General features: G+C 39.2%; 1 protein-coding gene across 1 annotated transcript; it reads right to left on the bottom strand.

The window, feature by feature from the left end:
- Nucleotides 1–6: 6 nt before the first annotated feature.
- Nucleotides 7–15337, bottom strand: LOC136255982 (phosphatidylinositol phosphatase PTPRQ-like). The gene is made up of 7 exons (XM_066048889.1): nucleotides 15199–15337; nucleotides 4280–4418; nucleotides 4056–4222; nucleotides 3809–4004; nucleotides 3557–3748; nucleotides 3118–3504; nucleotides 7–688 (listed from the first exon to the last, which is right to left on the bottom strand). The coding sequence occupies exons 2-7, from the start codon at nucleotides 4395–4397 to the stop codon at nucleotides 585–587; spliced, it is 1164 nt and encodes a 387-aa protein (XP_065904961.1). The 5' UTR covers nucleotides 4398–4418; nucleotides 15199–15337; the 3' UTR covers nucleotides 7–584.
- Nucleotides 15338–15566: the final 229 nt, after the last annotated feature.

The raw sequence follows: 15566 nt of genomic DNA, 5'->3' as shown, positions 1-15566 counted from the left end.
CGCACATCAGGAAAAATCAAACTAACACCACCAGTGGATAGCTACACTATCGTACTACTAGTTTTGACCCTCAGTACTACTCAAACTACTCGAGGCTGGTTTTAACAGACGTCTTTTCTGGGTAGTGTGGAGTGCTCAAAAGGCGGTTTCAGACCTTGTGAAGGACCTGGCTTGGTAAGAATCAGTGGTTTACTGGTGTACAGCCTTATAATGTTGGCCAGACGTTTTCTCTGTTGATTTTGCTACATATCAGCCACTAAGGAGCCAGCACAGCCCTGTAATCTCATGTCTGGACTCCAATCGTGGTCTGCCTCCATTTTGAGGTCTATCTCTTGCCCTCCTCGCCACACCCCCTCCCTAACCCTCCACCCCTTTGTGAGCACTCGTGATACTACTTCGCTCATCCAACTACTCAGATTTTCTATCTTATTTTGCGGGAAACTCTACAAGCAGCTACAAGTACTGGAAGTGGCCTGAAAGGTAACAGATTGATGCATCTTTTGTGTAAATTTCATACTCGTGCTTGCTATCCTTGGAGAGTTATGCTGGCTTCAATTCTTTAAAACCGTTTATCTCAAAACTTCTCATGTGCGATTTGGATCGTTTTTCCAAAATCCAGTCACAAATACAACAGTGATACTGCAGTCATCATCCTCTGGTGTTAAAGTTGGACACTCAGCTACATCCACTACACAGATAGTATATCTATATAAATTACTGACCAAAATGTATACCAAACACACACTCCAACTATCAATTACTGAAAAGCAATGTGGCTATTCTGCTTTGTTTTCAGTTCTGTTATACAGCGATATAGTATGAGAAGTACCTCTGCAAATAATCCACTCACCACAAAATTTATGAACAATTCTTGCAATGAAGCCATGATATGTTACTAGGAATCAACACTTAGAGGAGAAATGGGACACAAAGGAGGACAATAGTAAGTCTATAATTCCTGCACTGTAGCTGCTGCAGTTGGTGAAAAGGCACAAACCAATGTTAAAATCAAGCCCAAATAAAAAATGAAATAAACTTATTGGAAGGGTTAGGAATTGCACTGAAGGCATTTTTAGGCTTGGTCATGCCTGTCAGCTGGTCAGTCCATCCGTTCATTCATCTGTCCTTCGTCAGTCAGTAAGTCGGTAGGTATGTCGATCAATTAGTCAGTCAGTCAGTCAGTCAGTCAGTCAGTCAGTCAGTCAGTCAGTCAGTCAGTCAGTCAGTCAGTCAGTCAGTCAGTCAGTCAGTCAGTCAGTCAGTCAGTCAGTCAGTCAGTCAGTCAGTCAGTCAGTCAGTCAGTCAGTCAGGCATAAAATTCAGTAAAAAATTTGAAATTTACAGAAACTTGTTGGAAGGGATAGGAGTTGCTCTAAAGGTATTTTTAGATGCCCTAACCAATACTACCATGTTGGCGTGAATCAAAAGTGTAAGGTGATAATTTCAGGCAGAAAAGACCAAACGTCTACTACACAGTACTACTGTGCAGTAATGATGGGTACTGTGAAGTCATTTAATTAGTCACTATCCCACTAGGGAACTGCAAAGAAGGCAACTGAAAACCTGTGAAGCAGGGTATTGGAAACTAGATACTAAAACTTAGTGCAGAAATATCCTTTGGTAGCTTGCAGCTAGCTGTCTGGAATGCAGGATTTTCTATGCATTCAACCATTACTCATACAAGACTTCTCGTGCTTCATTAGGGGGTCTTTTATTTGTCACTATATAGCCACTAGGGACCAATTAATATAAATATAAAATGTGTGAACACAGTCACAAACCATTGATTTAAGTAGTTTGACAATTTATGAAGTAAGGCCAATAGGCCCGTAATAATCATTAACAACAGATTTGGCCCCTTTCTTAAAATTAATGTCGGAACAACATTTTAGATTTCTGATTTTGAGATAGTTAGCAAGACTTAAAGGATTGATTTGATACTTATAATTTCTGATACTACAAACACAAGCCTTATGGGTATAAGAGAACGGATTGCGTCTGGGCCTGGTGCTTTAATATGCTTAAGGTATGATATTTTATGAGATGCCATATGCTGTAACTTCCATGGTGCTAATATCTGACAAGACATAATAGATATGACTGGAAAGTCAGGGATAAGATATGAAGTTAGGAACCTCCAGTTGCTAAGTTACATACTAGTGGTGGTGGAACCCTTAGGTCTCTAGAAGAGGAATAGATGCTTTCACTTTCTGCTTGGCTTTAACATATCCATAAATAGGCCTTGGGATTTGCATTAAGTTTATCAATTATGTAGGTGTTATTCATAGTTATAAAATTTTAAATCTTTTCTTGTACTTGTACAGTGCTTCTACATGTTATTACAAAAAATGCACATTAATTGTGACCCAGCCTGGGAAAACCGGTCTTATCACCCATCTGAAAGTATTGAGAAACCCTGGTTTTAAATATTCAGAGTGTTGTAGCTTGCCAATGGTGGTAGCTATGTGTACCAAATTTTCACATATTTTACAACAATTTATTATCTTCCAGATCTTCCACTGAAAAAGTAGTCAACAGCTACGTTTCCTGCCTTTTTAGATAGTTTTTAAACTGAGGTTGGTTGTATCAGACGAGCTCCAAAGGGGTGGGAGGTGGGGGGGGGGGGGGGGGGGGGCCTGGAAGACAGGAAAGATGCTATTTAAAAATTGAAGAGGAATGTTTTGGGATGAATTAGGCCAAGTTATGGGCTATTCAGGTCTCGAAACTGGCTAAAGTAAAAGGAAATTCACAGCAGATGTATTTATTCAACATCACAGAGATGTACAGCCACATACAGCCATTCCCAAGCTGACCAGAGCTCTATTAAGGCCCCATACTACACATACGGATTGTCACTGGGCTTGGGAAAAGCAGCCAGCAAAACCAGACCACTCAAGTCTAGCTGATTTTGATTGTGAAATTAGATAGTTTATTCATGTGGCTTTGTGGTCTTGGTGAAAAATCGAATCTGCTGACATGGGCAATAAGACCGGTTTTCCCAGACTGGGTCACAATTAATTGTCATCTCTGACTTTCCATTCTACAAACCTGCTACAATTTTTGCTCATATATACACACATATCTACTGACATATGGTGACACAATAAGAAATGTTACCAGTGATGGGATCAACATCCATGAACACTTTTGATGATCCAGTTCTCACTCCAACTACTGCCAGAATAAGCTGAGTGCTGACCAAATCATGAAGTACCACATAGCTGTTAATTTCCATGGTGATAGTGTCAGTTTGTCTCTTGTTACAGTTATTAGTGGACAGTGACATGAGAGTAACTCTGTAAGGAGGAAATCCCCGAGCTTCAATAAGTGATAATGGAGTCCAAGTGACATTGATGGAGGTCATGTTTAGCCTTACAATGTTAATATCAGCTGGAACTTTTGATGGACTAAGTTCTTGACTAAAGAATGTTTCAAAATTATTTTCAGCTCCCTTTCCAGCACTGGTAAATGCTACAACTAAGACTTGATATGGCACACCAGGTTCTGTGTTGTGATAGAATAATATTCATTTCATATTATCAATACAATAACTTACTGAGATTACTAATAGAATACGTTGACCTGCTGATACTTAACAGTTCACTCATCGCAGATGTAGCATTGTTGTAAATGGCATAAATAACTTGATACGCTGTGATGATACCATTAGGTTGTGATGGTGGACTCCACAGTACATTTACTCCAGTGTTTGATACACTACTTGTGGTGAACTGTACTACTCCTGGAGCTAATGTGGTGAAGATACAATGTTATGGATGAAGTGCCTAACACATACACATACACATACTAGTGTATGCATGTAGCTGCTGTTCCATATAGCACACAACAATGTTTACACATACTGCCACACAGTAACTATCTGCTTCACTTGATCTACCAAATTCTTCTTCACTAGGACCACTCATTCCTCTTCCAGTAATAGCAATGATAGTAACAGAAATCAGTTGATATGGACTTAGTCCAACTATGTCATAAGACTGTGTCTGTTTACATGTAACAAATGATAAAACAGTCACATTGTTTCACATGCTCACTTCCTCTCCATTGTAATCAACAGTTACACTCCTAACATCAGTATTAATGACATACGTGATAGTATAACTGACTAAAACTCCATTAAGTACAGCAGGTCTGGTCCAAGTCACATGTACTATACTACTACTGATATTAGTAACTGTATTGATCACTGGAGGACTGGGAACTATTGAAAGTATAGGGTTAATATACAAATACATCTGTACATGGTTAACTACTATACCTGCTTCAGCTGTCCTCACTATAATAGGATCACTCACTGGACCATTAGTCACTGTGACAGCAAATAGTGTACAAGAGTAATTAGTGAATGGACTGAGACCAGTAACTATTCCCATCATAGCAGCACCAGTAATGTTGACCTGGATATACAGTTGAGTATATACCACTTTTACATTACAGATCAAAAGAAACCACAAGGGTTATATTTCATATATACATTGCCCTGACATCATGATATTATCCTGTGGTTAGGGCTATATCGTGATATAAGCCCTGACCACAAATGCCTTTGATGGTTAAGCAGTTCAAAGAGTTTGTGGTTATTTATTCTAATAATAAACCCCTGCACAGTTTTGATGGTGGGATAAGTATATGAAATGTTATTTAGTATGCTTTTGCTGAAAAACTGAAGAAATCAAAGCTTGCACTTCATTGCTGCTATCTAAAGTTATTTGTGGATCACAGTGGGAAGGCAGTGATAGTAAGGACAATGCCAATCAACAAAGTAATTCAGTGAGGAGTTGTTGCCAGTACCCTAGTGTCACACATCTGTGTAGAACGTGTACAAAATGTGGCTTGAGTGGAGACAAGTTGTTACAAGTTGTTGCTTATGGTGCCACAGTAGTATGAATTCTAAGCACAGTTTCAAACCCACAATACAGGCATCACAAAATAACCATTCTACAAGGCATCCATTTATATACATATTTGGTAGGGACCCGCCTGGCGTAATAATGAACATAATAGGTGCCTGAAAGCATTGAGCATAATGCTAGCATAATAGGCCGAACACTTGTACATTATCATAAAATCTTACTTATCAATAATAGGTAAGGCATTGGAAATATTGAGCATTAATTTAAGGCATAATAGGCAAATTTTGAACAGTGCAGCATAACATGATAGGTAAAATAATGAGCATAATTGGTGGATCTCTAAAGTCGATGTATAGTGTAGTAACAGGCTTAAAACACTCTAGAAAACAGATGGGCGATACACAGAATTCTTTCTGGACTAGTTGTAACAAATATTAATGTAGCTACAATGTTGGTCTCTACCTCCCCATAATTGAGACATGCTTATAAAGGTTGAACTCGTGTTGGTTTAGGTGACTGGCCACCCACTGCGGGCTATTAGCCTGCCATATACATAGGAAATAAGTGAGATGTGCAATGTTTGAGGTCTTTCTGCCAGCAGGCCTCTAACCATTTTAGGACATGAGTAGGTCTCTTAAAGATCTCACTATCTTCCAAAGATCTTATGCATACCATTATCTAATTCATAATAATTATGTGACCCTATTCAGGCCTTAAATTAACGTGTGGTCAATGGACAAAATCCGCACAAATAGCACAATGTCTGCACATAATTAGTTTTGGGCGGACACCCATGTCCTTGCAAAACCAATGGTGGTACCATAAAAGCTGATGTGTGCATGTTTGTTTGTAGTGCTAACAATAACTGTCACTTGGTTGCTAGGAGATACTACATTTTCCCAACCCAAGGATTTACCAATGCCACCTCCCCTTTGTGTACTGCTATCACCAGCAGCTGTTATGACCACAGTCTGGTGATATATTGCAGCTATGTAGTTGTGTTTAACCTCAAAACTTTCAATGGAAACTCCCTATTCCAATTCCAGCAGTCTATACAAAGTGCTCCTCTAGCTCATGTCTGTACAATTTGACGCTATGTCTGTACAATTTGACGCTATGTCTGTACAATTTGACGCTATGTCTGTACATTTGTGAATATGTAAGGACATTTATCCTCAGCACCTTAAAAATTAAATTAAGGCCTGCTATTTTGGAAAACCATACATTTGGGCACATTGGCCAATTTTCTTTTTATAGCTACAATGAAGCACTGAGTGGTTATCTACCTTGTGTGAAATTTTTGTGATGATACAATGAAGCATTCCAAACATATAGTTAATTTATTATCTAATACATAACAAACTAACTTTCCATTATCAGTTTATAATATTGCATATATTATAGTGATTAGGTGTGACAAATTGATGAAAAATCACTTTGTTGACAAAGATCTCCATTTTTACAATCTAAAATGGATGAAAAGAGATCTTTGAAAGTTTAATCATGTGTTCTTTGCGCTTTTCCTCAACTAAATCACTTGTATTATTGTCTAGAGACAAGAAAATGTTTGGTTTTGGGAATGAACAAATCACCCACTTCGTAAGTTAATTGCTGTCGCACGCATTGTGAAACTACTACATGGTCTGATATAATTGAGTATATCTCCTAGAATAAAGAAGCTATGGGTGTGAAATTTCACTGCAAGAAGGCATAATAGTTGCTTTATCAGAATATCCAAAAAAGTTAACTTTAAAAAATTTGCTGAAATTTTCAATTGAGCATTCACACAAATTTTTCATGTGCCCAAATGTATGGTTTTCCAAAAATAATATGGTCACATATTATAATCAAGACACACGGTAGTGTGTTGTGCGGCCCAAGAAGCCGGCGTGCCACCCGTGAGTATATTAACAGAAAGAAAGAAAATGCAATTTTCACACCTATGTAGCTCTGTGATCCCTTATCCGATTGGAACCACATTTGCTAGAGAGGTGCCAGCCAGCTAGGGGAGTCTACACACCAAATTTGAAGAAAGTCGCTCAAGCCATTTCCGAGATACGAGCGAACAAAATTTCGTTTTAATTTCTTTGTTTTTTTCTTCTTCTACTTCTTTATTTGTTTATGGCAGAATTTTCTACAGGGTGATTTCTTTGCAGCTGAACTCTCTACATGGTGGTTTCTTTTTACTGTAGCCGAACTCTCTACAAGGTAATTTCTTCTAGCTGATCTCTCTACAGGGAGATTTGTTTGTAGCTGAACTTTCTACAGGTGATTTGTTTGCAGCTGAACTATATAGATGGTGGTTTCTTTGTAGCTGAACTCTCTACAAGGCAATTTCTTCTAGCTGAACTCTCTACATGGTGGTTTCTTTGTAGCTGAACTCTCTACAAGATAACTTCTTCTAACTGATCTTTCTACAGGGCAATTGTTTGTGGCAGAATTTTCTACAAGGTGATTTCTTTGCAGCTAAACTCTCTACATGGTGGTTTCTTTTTACTGTAGCTGATTATTATAGTAGCTGAACTCTCTACAAGGTAACTTCTTCTAACTGAACTCTCTACAGGGAGATTTGTTTGCAGCTGAACTCTCTTCATGATGGTTTCTTTGTAGCTGAACTCTCTACAAGGTGACTTCTTCTAGCTGATCTTTCTACAGGGTGATTTGTTTGTAGCTGATTTTTCTACAGGGTGATTTGTTTGCATCTGAACTGTCTATATGGTGGTTTCTTTGTATCTGAACTCTCTACAAGGTGGCTTCTTCTAGCTGATCTCTCTATAGGGTGATTTGTTTGTAGCTGAACTCTCTTCGTGATGGTTTCTTTGTAGCTGAACTCTCTACAAGGTAACTTCTTCTAACTGAACTCTCTACAGGGAGATTTGTTTGCAGCTGAACTCTCTTCATGATGGTTTCTTTGTAGCTGAACTCTTTACAGGTGATTTGTTTGCAGCTGAACTCTCCACATGATGGTTTCTTTAAATTTGTAGCTGAACTCTCTACAAGGTAACTTCTTCTAGCTGATCTCTCTACAGGGTGATTTGTTTGTAGCTGAATTCTGTACAGGTGATTTGTTTGCAGCTGAGCTCTTTACAGAATGGTTTCTTTGTAGCTGAACTCTCTACAAGGTAACTTCTTCTAACTAAACTCTCTACAGGGAGATTTGTTTGCAGCTGAACTCTCTTCATGATGGTTTCTTTGTAGCTGAACTCTCTACAAGGTAAATTCTTCTAGCTGATCTCTCTACAGGGTGATTTGTTTGTAGCTGAATTCTGTACAGGTGATTTGTTTGCAGCTGAGCTCTTTACAGAATGGTTTCTTTGTAGCTAAACTCTCTACAAGGTAACTTCTTCTAACTAAACTCTCTACAGGGAGATTTGTTTGCAGCTGAACTCTCTTCATGATGGTTTCTTTGTAGCTGAACTCTCTACAAGGTAAATTCTTCTATATGAACTCCCTACATGGTGGTTTCTTTGTAGCTGAACTCTCTACAAGGTGACTTCTTCTAGCTGATCTTTCTACAGGGTGATTTGTTTGTAGCTGAATTCTGTACAGGTGATTTGTTTGCAGCTGAGCTCTTTACAGAATGGTTTCTTTGTAGCTAAACTCTCTACAAGGTAGCTTCTTCTAGCTGATGTCTCCACAAGGTCACTAGTTTGTAGCTGAACTTTCTACATGGTGGTTTCTTTGTAACTGAACTCTCTACAAGGTAACTTCTTCTAGCTGATCTCTCTACAGGGAGATTGGTTTGTAGCTGAACTCTCTACAGATGATTTGTTTGCAGCTGAACTCTCCACATGATGGTTTCTTTGTAGCTGAACTCTCTACAAGGTAACTTCTTCTAGCTGATCTCTCTACAGGGTGATTTGTTTGTAGCTGAACTATCAACAAGGTAACTTCTTCTAGCTGATCTCTCTACAGGGTGATTTGTTTGTAGCTGAATTCTGTACAGGTGATTTGTTTGCAGCTGAGCTCTTTACAGAATGGTGTCTATGTAGCTGAACTCTTTACAAGGTAACTTCTTCTAGCTGATGTCTCTACAGGGTCACTAGTTTGTAAATGAATTCTCTACATGGTGGTTTCTTTGTAACTGAACTCTCTACAAGGAAACTTCTCCTAGCTGATTTCTCTACAGGGAGATTTCTTTGTAGCTAAACTCTCTACAAGGTAACTTCTTCTAGCTGATCTCTCTACAGGGCGATTTGTTTGTAGCTGAACTCTCTACATTGTGGTTTCTTTGTAGCTGAACTCTACAAGGTGATTTCTTCTAGCTGAATTATCTCTTTCTATAGTTGCATGAATTCCCTACAAGGTAACTTCTTCTAGCTGATCTCTCTACAGGGTGAATTGTTTGTGGCTGATCTCTCTACAGGGTGACTTGTTTGTAGCTGATCTCTATACAGGTTACTTGTTTCTAACAGATCTCTTGAATTCTCTTCAGGGTGACTGCTCTATTAGGATGACTGCTCTATTAGAGTATCTCGATCTCGCACTTGCTACACCAAGTTGGATTTCGTGTTATAACTCCGTGGCTTTAAGTCTGATTCTTCTACACCATTGAAGAGCCTTTCTAAGATGACAACTCCATCATTACAGCGATTTTCAAAGCATTACCCCAAGCGGTTTACCTGGTAGGCGTAGCAAGCAGTCATTTTTTATTAGCTTATCTCGATTGCATAATTGTTACACACTATTGGTTTTTTCGTTGTATCTTCCTGGTTTTTAGCTCGATTTCTTTCAAACCACAAAAGGTTTGAGGTTCAATAGTTAACCTATTCACCCACCGATTTTCAGCTTCTTCCCATACGCGGTTTACCCTGTAGGCGTGACAACATATTGGTGTTATTTTTCGTGAATAATCGCTCATAACTCTTTGCCTGTTTATCGTATTCCAGCCAAAGTTGGTACAGGGATGCACCTTTATACCCCCCTTCTGTGTGCCAAATGTCAAGGCGATCGGATATGGCGTTCGCGTTTTATAGCAGTTTTTGTAAGTGTGCGAAAAGAGGAAGAAAAATAAGAAGAAAAAAAAAACGAAGAAACTAAGCCAATTTGTGAAGTCGCATATCTCGGGAACGCTTGAAGCGATTTCGCTCAAATTTGGAATGTGGAGTGCTGAAGATGGAGGGAGTGTTCACTGCAAAAATCGTCTTGTTTCATCAAGGCAGCACAGAGCTACGGAGGTGCGAAAATTGCGTTTTCTTTCTTCCTGTCAATATACTCACGGGTGTTACGCGCCGGCTTCTTGGGCCGCACGACACACTACCGTGTGTCTTGGTCTGGCACTACCCATTACTACTCTTGAAGTTACAAAGTAATCCACACAGTCTGTCTCAGTATGGCAGCCGGAAACCACATTATCCATGTAGAGGTTACAGATAAGGTCTCAAGATACATTTGGGTTATTCTGCGTGTCAGATGGTGGGTGAGAGCAGCAATAAACGTAAATGGCGAGCACGTGGCTTTAAACAACACAACTAAACGTAAAAAAGAAACTGTTTACATCAGATGAATCAGAGAGTCATAGAGAACAAGTGAAGTCTCTGTCCTCAACAGCTAGGTGAACATGTACAAATGCCTTTTATATATCAGATTAAAAGGCAAAGTTGTGCTACCAAAAGCAAATGAGTATGCCACGGCCCACAGAGGTTATTGAGGATCAGAGGAATGCAGTCATTCAGGCTGGGGGAGTCAAGAGATTATCTACAGCTGCAGTCAACTCCTTCCTCACAGGATGCCATAGTGCTCTGAAGTCTGTTCACTGTCATGATTCACCTTCTGAATGAATCGTCTTGCCTCCTGCTCTCTGACATATATCTATGATGTTCTTACCAACCGATAGGCCATTGATCGAGTTAATCTTGTGCTTGGATGTTAGTGGCAGATGTGGACCTTCTTCCATGGAAATTTAAGACTATAAGCTCCAACTGGTCGAACTGAAATCTTGATGTCCATGTACTCCTGTAGGAAGTCACATTTTGGATTCTGTTCTGGGAGTGTACTCTACTTGCCAGAGGGTGTTGTGTTCTGTTTCATCAGTAATAAGGAACAACACCCCTAGGATTAGGAGCAGTGCCCTTAGGATTAGGAGAAGTTCCCCTAGGATTAGGAGCAACACCCCTAGAATTAGGAACAGCACCCCTAGGATTATGTTAGGGTTAGGATAAAGGTTAGGCAAGCGTTTAGAAGTTGATTTAGTGTTTTAGGGAAGGTTAATAAAGTTAGAAGGCCTTTACAGTTGCATTTCCCTTGCATTGTCCTCAATTATTATAGCTAGAACTTAATATTACATAAGCAGTGATAGTAGCGAAGCGGTAGTGCATGAGACTTATGGTCAGGAGTTGCTGGTTGGATTCTACTTTAGGTCACCGTACTTTTTGTTCGAGACCTTTTCAGCCACATTTTTTCCACAGTAAAAACATTTGTAAAATGTTGTTTATGTGCACCCACTGGGCACAGTCACTCCGGACCTGCAGATCCAAGGTTACATTGAGTCACCACTTCCATGCATCACTTTATACCCCTCCTAGCTGAAATCGATGGTGCTCGGCTATGACGCTTTTTTTATATGGTGCCAAATACACTGCATGCATATCGTACAAATACATACCGTATTTACTCGATTTGTGCCCCAAGGGTACTATTACTTTTTTTTCCCCCAATAATAAAGATAAAACCCTTCGAATAGTGCTGCACTGCGGTATTATTTGAAGGTGTGCTACTAATATTTTAAACCTGCCACTACTGTAGTTATTCTACATTATAGTTTTATAAAACCGGTAATCACAACACATTGCTACTTACTTCTTCTATACAAGACCTTTCTTTCACTCAAGTCCTTGTAGCACAACCATGTCATGCCTCCTGCTACGTGGTCAATTTACTAACTAATATCACCGGTTAAGTTTTGCCAGGGCAATGCCTTCCTTAAATCAAGATGGAGATTAATACTGAAGGTATTGGAACACTAGTAAAGAGTAATTACGAAAGTATAGTGCGGTACTATTCAAGGGTTGGTACAATTAAAAGTATTTTCAGAAAAAAGGACGAAGACCTTCGAATAGTAAGGTCGAGGGTAGCTAACGTCTTGGGACTGTCGTACATCATCTGAGAAATCCAATTATAAATACATATAAATACATGAAATATTTATTGAAATAATGCAGAAATACATGTTGAAATACTTAAATATTGGGACTCTTGTACACAATTTAGAAGTTTGCGAGGGCATTGGTGACCCCTCGAGTAAGGTAAATTAGGGTATTTCCGGACACTCTGATAAAATCACTCTAACACTACGAATTAGCACAAACTCTAGGAATTGTTTTAAAACCTATCTTATGATGCATCTGGAACCGAGGTTAGATTTCATTGGTATTATGTGTATGGCCAACTACTTTTTTAAACTTAGGCCACTTCAACTAAATTTCTTGTTTCTCGGACCCGTCCGACCCATAAAATTTGTAAATGAAATGTTTTTGTTCATTTTTGAAGATCACGTGTTTGATCGTGTGAGTTTGTGGTATCAATGTACTGTTGGCCATTCATATTTGCTATGCATGGGGTGAGCTTGGTTAGTATATGTAATCACACACATTTGAGTGCGATTAGGGAATAATTGTACGAGTAACAGTCAAAATTGCAAGAGGCGAAGCTGAGTGCAATTTTGGCTGTTATGAGTACAATTATTCCATAATTGCACGAAAATGTGTGTGATTGCCTAATAATCACATAGTGAAGTACAACTTTCGTTTCGATACAATCAACTGTTGAGGAGTCATGAGCCGAAATTTAACAACGTGCAAAAATGCAACATGTGGCTAATTCCGGACATTTCGAATAACAAACAACTAGCACCTTCTACAGGTTACCAATCCTCTTTAAAAGTATAGAGACTAAAGTACCACTCATCTGGAGCTTATAAATCAAGTAGAAAGTTCATACCCTTTGATAGGAAGCAGTAGTGCGTATTTTAAAAGGTTTATGTAATTCACGAATATTTTCGTTGTATTTCAATAGAATAACTGCTGAAAAATTGACTTCCACTCAGCCTGTGCTACATGGATTTTGCTCTGCAATTACCCAAGGGGATCTTCTTATAATTCTTTGAAAATCGAAAATATGAGCTTGGGCTGCCTGGTTAGATTAACATTTTCAAAGTTTTTGAGCAAAAATACCCATAATTATGCTACAAACCCGTATCAAACTTCACGGTGGAATAACAGATTCGTTTCAATTTTGGTTTGTAGATAGGCCATAAGACACTGCATTAGTAAACCAAATTATAGGCCCAGGGATTCTACCATTGTTGAGAACAATCTAAGAGAACAATCTAAGTGTACAGAATTAGCCACTGTCTGGAATTACCTGCACTTACCGTACCGCACTGCGGCACAAATTGAGTAAATACAGTATACACAATAGTTAACAGTTAGTAACATGCATCCCATAAAATAGAGTTGTGCGATGTCATTAGCTCGCATGAGCTTAAATTACATAGAGTGCTCTCCCTATTGGCTAGTGTAGAAAAGGATAATTATCATGGTTACTTGAACGTCATTGTGGTGCATGGGGGATACTGTAATGTCTATCAGACAAGACAGAAAGATAAGACACTGACATGCATTCACACTATTAATCAGCTCAGGCTAGGGATGGATTTTTTCAAACCCCTTCTAGGTATTTGTCCTGTTTCACTTTAGTCAATGATTTTCACTTAGGTTCCTTGGCTCGTGATAAACACTTCATACAGGCTTTCCCTCCAGTCTTCGCCTTCCAGTGCCTATTAAACTGGTAAAGCAGATAAAAACAAAAAATAAACAGCTCATGAGCAGTATACAATTTTTTTTACCAACAGATATCACTTACAATTCTTCTACACTACCTACTAACATCATGATCCACGAGACAGTACCATCCACTGCTCTACATCTTACCATACGTATCTACTACAGTACACCAAAACAGTTATTTTTCAAGAACAATTGTGACTGAATTTGACAAAACAAGGCTTCGACGCACAAAGCTTCATTAGGAGATATGGCGTTTTTAAGGAATCATTGTGTAATAACTTCCCAGTGCCTACAGCTGTGCAAACAAATCGTGCACCAATTATTCATCTATTTACTAGCTATCACTGAGTGGGTATATACATTTCTGATATCCAAAATTTGCCGTTTTGGGCAGCTTTTTTCGAGCGGGTAATAATATCACAGGTGGTAGTAATAGGGTGGGAGGGTGGGCTTAATATAGGGGTATAAAATGAAGTAAGAAGACGACTGGAATCCAGAGGCCAAGTTTGGGCTCTCCATGGCCCTCCATGGCCCTCAAATCACTCCAAATTGACTGAGAACACCATTGGCAAGCTCTCTGTGAAGTCCCAGCTTACTACACACCATTATCACAAAGCCATGGCCATTTAATGGCGCCAATCTCCCACTCGTGGCTTTGACAGGGTCGGAAGAAAGCTGCTACAGAAACCAGACTTGCCAGTCCTAAAGGAAGTACAGGTGAAATATGATAGTGTATTAGACCAGCAATCCATTTCTGGTAAAAACGTAAGTTTGATTTTGTGTGCGTGGAAGCCTTGTTATATGAAATCCGGTCACAATTAATGATTGGAACACATTACCAGTAGATCTCATTGAAGTTGCAGATGCTGACATTTTTAGAGCTGGACTACACATTGTAATTGTGTTGTATGTGTTTGGGTAAATATGAGCACACCAGCAGGGCTGACTGCTCAGTAATAATCAATAATAATAATAATCATACATTCCACAATACATACATGAATACCGATTTGTGTGTATGGGATGGCCCATACGCGTATGAGCAGTGTTGCCATGTTGTGAATAAAGTTAATAGATTTATGAACTTTTTGTCTTGTTTGTGAACCTGAAATAATCTATGAACTTTTTGTGAACCTGGAATAATCTAAGAACTTTTGGTTTTAGGTGGCGACCTTTTTTTTTTTTGCTATTCAATGCCCTACTAACCCACAGGTCCACCTATTTATAATGTGTGGAGTAGTTTTTGGAAAGTGACTATGGATTTATGAACTTATTTATGAACAAATTTATTTTTCCACATGAACATTTGGAGCAAATCATCTGGCAACACTGCGTATGAGGCAGACCCGACCTATTTGGGCTGCCTTCACTGGATTTTCTGTCTGTCATGGACGGCGACAGACTAACTCGATCAATAGTAACCATTGTAACGTATGAGATGACGGTCTCGGATGACCTTAAGTGTATAGGAACGCGCATGGCCATGGTTTACAACAGACTGGCGCACAACAATACACACGTAGTATAAGACCACTCACAATTAAACCATGCCAGTAGCCCCAGTATCAGGTGACACAATATCACTTTCCAAGCCATTCGTTCGTTGTCCCTGTAGCTAGCAACGTGGGAGGAGCTTAGCTAGCCTGAAAACTGAATCAAAATGTGCCTTAATTAGAGTGTAAGTACACGTGTAGGCATGCACACTATCGTGCATCAAGATCATTCATTTCTTTAGGTGAAACACATTCAAAGAGCACGTGAACAGTAGCTACCTGCAGCTGATCACATTTGCCTTTTGGAGCTGGTAGCTTAGCTATAGCTACTACTCTAGTTCCGCTCAGTGCAGCTCAGTACTAGCTAGCTACTACCGTGAGTTACTCTGCCATGCATAGATATGCTACAGTAT

The sequence above is a fragment of the Dysidea avara genome, chromosome 5 (genome assembly GCF_963678975.1).
Source record: "Dysidea avara chromosome 5, odDysAvar1.4, whole genome shotgun sequence".
NCBI lineage: Eukaryota > Metazoa > Porifera > Demospongiae > Dictyoceratida > Dysideidae > Dysidea > Dysidea avara.
The sequence above is the reverse complement of the archived record's forward strand: the minus strand, read 5'-3'. Positions and strand labels throughout refer to the sequence as shown.

Excerpts from the sequence above, each read along its gene's own strand:
- LOC136255982 (XM_066048889.1), bottom strand. The coding sequence starts at position 4,397 with ATGATGGGAATAGTTACTGGTCTCAGTCCATTCACTAATTACTCTTGT. Across the intron at positions 3,505-3,556 it reads GTATTCTATTAGTAATCTCA|AACCTGGTGTGCCATATCAA; the intron begins GTAAGTTATTGT and ends ATCACAACACAG. Across the intron at positions 689-3,117 it reads GGATGTTGATCCCATCACTG|TGGATGTAGCTGAGTGTCCA; the intron begins GTAACATTTCTT and ends CTATCTGTGTAG.